A 6,943-nucleotide genomic window follows, 5' to 3' on the forward strand; every position below is an offset into this window, starting at 1 on the left:
CCGCCAAGTTACACATGCGGAACAGCCCTCTCAACCGACCTGAGAGCGTCGGGATGTGACAAACAGAAACAAGGCGGAGACGCCGTTTAACAAACGAAGCCCAACAAAGCCGCCTGTGCGCCCTCAGCGGGCCGGGCCGCGCCCCTTCCCTGCGCGCAGCCAATGCGGGCCGCGCTTGCTGCGGGCGGCGCGGCGGGCGAGTGGCGCGGGGCGTTGTTGCGGGGCCGGGCCGGCGGGCGGGGCGCGGCGTTCGGCCGGTGCTCGGTGCTCCGCCCGGTGCTGCCGCTCCGCCCGCCCGCCATGAACTCCCTGGACCAGGCAGAGGGTGAGTGCGGCCGCACGGAGCGACCCCGCAGCTGCTTCTCCGGCGCGCCGGGAGCTCCCGGCTCCACGGCCGGGCTGCCCGGGCGCGCTGCGCCGTCCCCGCGGAGCGGGGCGAAGCGGCCGCGGGAGGCCTCGGCTCCCTCTGCACCGCGCTCCCGGCGCTGCTCCTCGGCCCAGACAGGCGAGCTGGGGCGGGGTCCTGGGGCTCCTCCGCATCCTGCGCTCGGGGCGGGCTGTGCTGCTCCCCGCGGAGCGGGGCCGCGGGCAGGCCTGTGCCGGGGGGCTCCTGCCGGCCCTGGGGAGGAGGGACCTGCTTCTCTTTCCCTGCCGCTGCTCGGCTGTGGCTTATTAAAATCCGCTTGTGCTGTGGTAAACCCAGGGGTTTGTGCGTGAGGCGCGTTTCTTACAGCTCCGAGTCCCACGCTGTGCTTGAAGAACGCGACGTCAAAATAGCCCTTTCTTATCCGAGGACATTGATGGTCTCGGTTACACGGGCTTTGAAGTTGCAGCTTGCAGGATGTCAAAACCCTGAAAGGAGTTTTTAGCGTCCAAAAATACGGCTGGGACGGATTTTAGAAACGCATCAGTGCAGGTGTTTTGTGGCTGACATGTCGGCAGGAACCGATAGTCCGGCGTTGTCAGGGCTTTGTTGCCATGTCTGCACAAGCTGAGGGATCCCAGAAGTGAGCCCTGCTAGTCACAGCTGCCAGAGGGATCAACTCACAGATAATAAACAAAAATAAGTTAAAACTTTAATTTCCTGTTTTCTGAAAGAGTTTTTTCATTTTTTATTTTAGTGATGTCTGCAATATGCAAGTGTTTCCTTGAGAGCTTTGTTTTCGATAGCCTGATTTTATGCCTACAGGGTTCTACTCTAAGAGGAGGTTTTCATGTGCTGTCTCCTCTTCCCCCTTTCACTTCAGTGACTAGGTGCAGGGGCTCGTGCTAGTCAGGGAACAGTTAATTAGCTTTAATTGCTGGCAGTGGTTTAGCTTCCCCAGAAGGGAGGAGGAGGACAGGCCATAACTACCGGGCTCTTGGCTGTAATTAAGACTAGTCAGCTGTTCTGTGGCTGAAGTCAAGGTATTGTGATCTTCACCCATGAATTCACCTGCAAACCACTTAGGAGTAAATTCAGGTTTAGAAAACTGCATTAGTAATGATCCTAATAGCAACACTTCTTCCAGTCTTATTCTCTGTTTGCTTAATTACTGTAACTAATTTAGCAGTAGTTGCAAGCTGAAGTTCCACAGTGATGCTGATAGAGACTTTAGAGGAAAGTTAAGTTGATGCTAATTAAAACTTAACTCCGGGTAAAATTCTGAGTTTGACTGGAATGTTGTCAAATATTGACCTTGTTTAACAGAAGCGTAAATCTAACCTGGACTTGAGGTGAAACAGCTCCTTTTCGACACACATTGGGAGGCCAAGATTTTTTTAAAAAGGAATTAGGATTATGAATTTGAAATGCATTTAAGAGCAATTTCAGTGAAAAGATTATGGGAGAACCATGGCAGTAAGAAGAAAGATCTGTTTAAAGAAAATGTGAATTAAACTGAGATCATAGGGTTAGTGTTTGCTGTGGGTTTTTTTGTGTATATGTGTATGTGTATATCAGGGCATTCAAAGTTTCTACAAAACAAAGTCATCAAAGCCACACTGCTACAAATAATCCCTTGAACAGCTGGCAAATGGCTAACCTTTTTTTAAAACTGCTGTAACATAGATAGTAGAACATAATGGTTTCCTGATGTACTTAATAGTCCAAAATGTGATACTTTTTTTTTTGATAGGCAATTTAAGCTACTTAGAATCTAACTCTCAGTGTTTTTAAAAATGCCTAAAATAGTCTGATTTCCCATCTATATTGATTTTCTTTTTTGTTAGTGGGAATGTTTCTTGCATTTAGTTTAACTCTGTCACTGTACTTTTTATCTGAAGTTGAGCAAAACTACTTTGCCTGGGCTTTTATTGCATCTAAATTATCATTGTATTGGTTTTCTCTGCCTGTTTAAGTGGGTATGCACAGGGGAAAAGTGAATTCCTTTCATCTTTTACATTAAAATGTGACTAAATAGATGAAGATCTAATTATGCTTAATATACATCCTCCCCAGATCTCAAAGCTTTTGAAAGAAGACTTACTGAATATATTGCATGTTTGCAACCAGCTACAGGACGTTGGAGAAGTAAGTTTAATGTTCCAAGGCATAAATAGGATTCTGTCTTTTAAGCTTTTTAGATTTACCAGTGTGTACCTCTGATTTAAGTTTGCCCAAACAAAAATCTGTATTTAAGTTTTCTTTAAAATTTGTGGCATACATTGCATAGACTGCAACAAGTAATACAGGATAATAAACTAATACTTTAGCCAGAGTTAGAAAAATGAGGATAAAATTGAATTGGTTTAAGGCTGAATTATTCTGGAAATAGTTGGAACAGTAAGTTATTGTGGTTTTTTTTTTCTGTTTTATTCTGGTTTTTATGTTGTTTTGGGCTTTTTTTTTTGAGACTCAGACTTCTCTGATAGTCACTGTAGTTATATAAACTAAATATGGTTTATGTAAGTGAGATAGTCCCTATAAAACTGAAGGTGAAAAAGTTACAGCAGTGTGCCATAAAGGCAGCATATGTCTTCAGCTCTGTTCTAACAGGGAAGTTTGAAGGAGGAGGAAGGTCAAAAGATACCACAGATATGCTGCCAACTTCTGAATCAGTAGTCTGTGGTGGAAACACCCAACTTTTTTTGTTGTGAGGTTCTGCTGAAGTTTCCCTACTCGAAGAATACTGATGTTTTTTAGCACATATAAAATAGCATCTTTTGTCCTGAGAGGTCAATTTTGAATGAAGGAATGACTACTTAGAAAGCAAAACCAAACACCACTACCACCGCTTCAAGCTCCCTTGTTTCAGAGCAATCAGGAGGCAGGAAGATATTTATATGTACATCTGCCAAACTTGTGCATACCTACTGTAGGAATGCATTTGGCTTCCAGAATTGTTATTTACTGTCAGATATAATTAAAAAAGATACTGAAAACTTCTAGGCATATTTAAATGAGGTTTGCATAACTAGTGTTGTATTCAATTGTAATTCATGTTTTTTTCCCAAACTACTCATTTTCTTAATGTTACAGTTCCCATAAAAGAGGAACTTTCTACTTTAATTGTAACAGGGTATTTAATTCAATGTTTGCTTTTCTTCCTGTTATTCTGAAAAAAATGTGTTTTGTAGAGAAGCTTTGTGCTTTTGATAGATCTTTTTCAACTTTCTTTCTTTTGAAAACTTAACTTGTCAGAGTCCCTATTTTTTTAAAATTTGTAATATCTGTAAGGAATATGCAACTCAATAGCAAATTATAGCAGTCTTGCAAACCTAAAAGTAGTATTTAGTGAATTTTTGGGTTTTGTTTCCAGGTTCTTTCCTATGATCCTCAAGGCTGGTAATTCTGGGCCTTCTCTTCCTTTTTTTTTTGTGTGGTTTGATTTGTTGGCTTTTGTTTTTTGCCCTGCCCTGCCCACTTCCTTTCCAGTAAAAACTTTATTTGCATCCAGAGCTTCAGGCTCCACAGAAAGCACTGCGATGAAAGCTGCAAGGCTTTATGGATGTGCAAGATAATACGAGGTTTCTCTACATTTATATTTGTTCTGTTTTCTTTCTCCATCAACCCAGTTCCCCAACCCTTTGTAGTCTCTCAAAATCAGTCCAGGATGCTGTGTTACTCTGATATGTATCTAACATTATTCATTTACAGTGAATTGATTATTTTTCCTGAGCCATTCTGGATATGTAGAGGTTTTTGCTAATATTCATGTGCTAATGTTAACATGCTTCCTGACTCCTGTTTATTTTTTTTTTTGCCTCTTCCTTGCTTGTAATTGTGTCGATTGGGATGGGGAGAGGAACACAACTTGTGCCACTGAAACTGCTTCAGGCTTTCCTTATGCAGATGAACTTGGGGGAGAGAAACTTTAGCTCGGCTCTGCAGTTTGAGGGTTCTGCATTCCTGTTGCCCAAAGTGCACTAGCTCAAATAGCAAAGTGAACATTTGGTACAAATCTTACTTTACTTAGCAACTCATGCTTTTAATATCCATGTTTTTTTAGAAACTTTGGTTTCTTCAAAGAATTGGGATATTTCTGCATGACAATTTAGATTTTGGTACCAACTTGTACAGAATCTTTACAGTTTCGCTTGCTGGTAGTTTTTTCACCTATTTTCATTTCTGCCTCCAATTAGAAGCTTTTTCTCATGCAGAAGTAGGAAAAGAAATACAAGCTTAAAAGTTGCTGCTGAAAAATAAATGCTTTTAAATGAGTGAGGTATACTGTTTATGACTCTTGTTCTTTTCTTCATCAGTGATTCTGATAGTGGTATCAGTTTGCACAGCAACTGGGGCTTGGAACTGGTTAATAGACCCGGAGACACAGAAGGTAAGATCAGGCTGATGCTGAACGTTTTCTGTTTCTTAGCTTGGTGCTGCAGTCAAGTGGTATATTGAAAACTGAAAGGCTAACTGAAAGGCTGGTTCTTATGTGAAACTGGAAGACAGTTTTTAGTAAAGCTCTCAAGCTGTCTGGAATTGTTGTGGAATATGTCCTGGGGCATACACCTTGAGTGCTGATACGAAGAATTGTTCACAACTACTTCGAGAGGGCTAGGAGCAGTGTTTTATTTTTAGTTAAGAGAACTAGGCAGCAACTTTCTGTATGTTTTAGAAAGTATATAGTTAGAATAATCTGATTTCTTTTCTAGGTGTCGTTTTTCACATCACTTTGGAATCACCCGTTTTTCACAATTAGCTGTATTACCCTAATAGGCTTGTTCTTTGCTGGAATACATAAAAGAGTGGTGGCACCATCAATGTATCCTTTAATTGTGTTTGTCAAGTTACAAGTGTTGTAGTTACTGCTGTTCTTGAAGTCTGTGCTAATGCTGCTGTTTCAGTTTTTACTTACTCTGTGTACAAGTGTTATCTGCTTTCCTTGACACAATCCACACAGTATAGCAGCCCGGTGTCGAACTGTTTTGGCAGAATATAACATGTCCTGTGATGATGTAAGTGTTGGTGGTTCATTGCCTAAACCTTGTTTGTATATAAAAAAAAAAAAGGCAAACAATTCAAAAAAGACACACGGGGGTTTTTTCTGAACAGCATTTGTATACACCTCAACAAATTCTGTGCACCTGTAACACTGGAATGTGAAATGCTCAGTATTGTTCTCTGTGTTGTTTTAAAGTCAGCCTGTAATATTGAACTTGAAATGCAGTTGTTGGGCTCAACTTTCAGGGTTTAAACTTTTTTTTTTTTTTTGTCTCTCTTGCAGACTGGAAAATTAATATTGAAACCTAGGCCTCATGTTCAATAAGGGCTGTCTTCCTTCAGTTTTTTCCACTGCCATGGAAACCAAAAATGACCTTTTTTAAGGTAGTATGACAGCAAAAAAACAAATGGGACTGGTTGTCACTGCCTGGGAGTGAAAGTCTTAACACAGTTGACAGTGAAAGTGTGCAATATTCCTTTCTTGAATATTTATCCAAATTCTTTGTTATCACATTATCAGTGCTTTTGCTACTTCTGATTACCTCTTTTTCAGTATTAGTCTCACTTTTTTACTTCAGCTAGAACAGAACATACAAGTGAAGTATGTTAATCGGCAATGAAGTTGAACTTGAAAATGAAACCTCATTTGTGTTACATGTCTTTGTAAGCTATTGTAAATAGCACACCAATGCCAATGTTCAGGAAAAGAAGTAATATTTGCTTTATGGATTCCTTTGTTCCCGTGAACCGTATTGAGAGGAACACTTCCCAGTCTCCTGATGTTTTATTAGCACACTTCCTCATTACAGCTGTCCTTGTCTCCTGGTCACTCTTTTTGGAACTGGTTAAAAGGCTCACAGGAAGACGGTCTGTCTGTGCTGGAGAAAACTGGTCTTACTGTTTAAGAACTTCACAAATATATCAAGGATCACATTTGTCGAGTTGTGTATATAGTGCACCAGCCACTTTCCTTGTGGTCATACATAGTTCCTTGTTTGATCTGGTTCAAAACACTGCTATTTTAAGATTTTAATATTTTAAAAGTTGTCTTAAACATGCTTGTATCTTCCTGATTGCAAGGTTGTACTGTATCTAAAGTCCACCCGAACATTCTGAGGGGATTATTTTTAGGCTGTGATAGTCAGAACATGAAAATAGTATTGCAAATGTATAACTTCAGATTTGGTAAAGAAAATTATAGAGTGCCACAAGAAAATAACAAAAATTGTTATTCAGAGCGTTAACAACGAGGTGTGGATGAAATATGCTTAAAGTGTAACTTTTGAATAGCTAAAACTATAAAGTTTTAAGTTTAAGTTGTTCAAGGTGCCTTTTAATTGTTTTGAACTCCTTAAATTGACTCTAACAGCAAAGCTCTTGCAACTTCAGTAACTCCTACTACAGGGTAGACTGGCTTTTAAAGGCAGCCTATTGATGTAACTTTGTCAGTTAAGACATTAAGAATTGTCTTCTGGATTTTTTTTCCAGTAATGGTTCTGCCCACGCATTATTTTTAACTGCTGTATATTTTGTAGGTAAATGTGTATAAAATAAATCCTTTGTATAAACAAAACG

The 6,943-nt window shown here is 40.6% G+C and overlaps 1 protein-coding gene across 1 annotated transcript; it reads left to right on the forward strand.

Annotated features, from left to right (window-relative positions):
* Positions 1-226: 226 nt before the first annotated feature.
* CNEP1R1 (CTD nuclear envelope phosphatase 1 regulatory subunit 1) lies at positions 227-6,941 on the forward strand. The gene is made up of 6 exons (XM_017816124.1): positions 227-325; positions 2,441-2,512; positions 4,684-4,757; positions 5,080-5,189; positions 5,328-5,382; positions 5,652-6,941. The coding sequence occupies exons 1-6, from the start codon at positions 301-303 to the stop codon at positions 5,691-5,693; spliced, it is 378 nt and encodes a 125-aa protein (XP_017671613.1). The 5' UTR covers positions 227-300; the 3' UTR covers positions 5,694-6,941.
* The last annotated feature ends 2 nt before the right edge of the window (positions 6,942-6,943 follow it).

The sequence above is a fragment of the Lepidothrix coronata genome, unplaced genomic scaffold (genome assembly GCF_001604755.1).
Source record: "Lepidothrix coronata isolate B3197 unplaced genomic scaffold, Lepidothrix_coronata-1.0 Scaffold54, whole genome shotgun sequence".
Taxonomy (NCBI): domain Eukaryota; kingdom Metazoa; phylum Chordata; class Aves; order Passeriformes; family Pipridae; genus Lepidothrix; species Lepidothrix coronata.

Bases quoted from the DNA above. Each gene is read 5' to 3' on its own strand.
- CNEP1R1 (XM_017816124.1), top strand. From the start codon at position 301: ATGAACTCCCTGGACCAGGCAGAGG. The intron at 2,513-4,683 runs GTAAGTTTAATG...TTTCTTCATCAG, and splicing joins AGCTACAGGACGTTGGAGAA to TGATTCTGATAGTGGTATCA. The intron at 4,758-5,079 runs GTAAGATCAGGC...TTTCTTTTCTAG, and splicing joins TAGACCCGGAGACACAGAAG to GTGTCGTTTTTCACATCACT.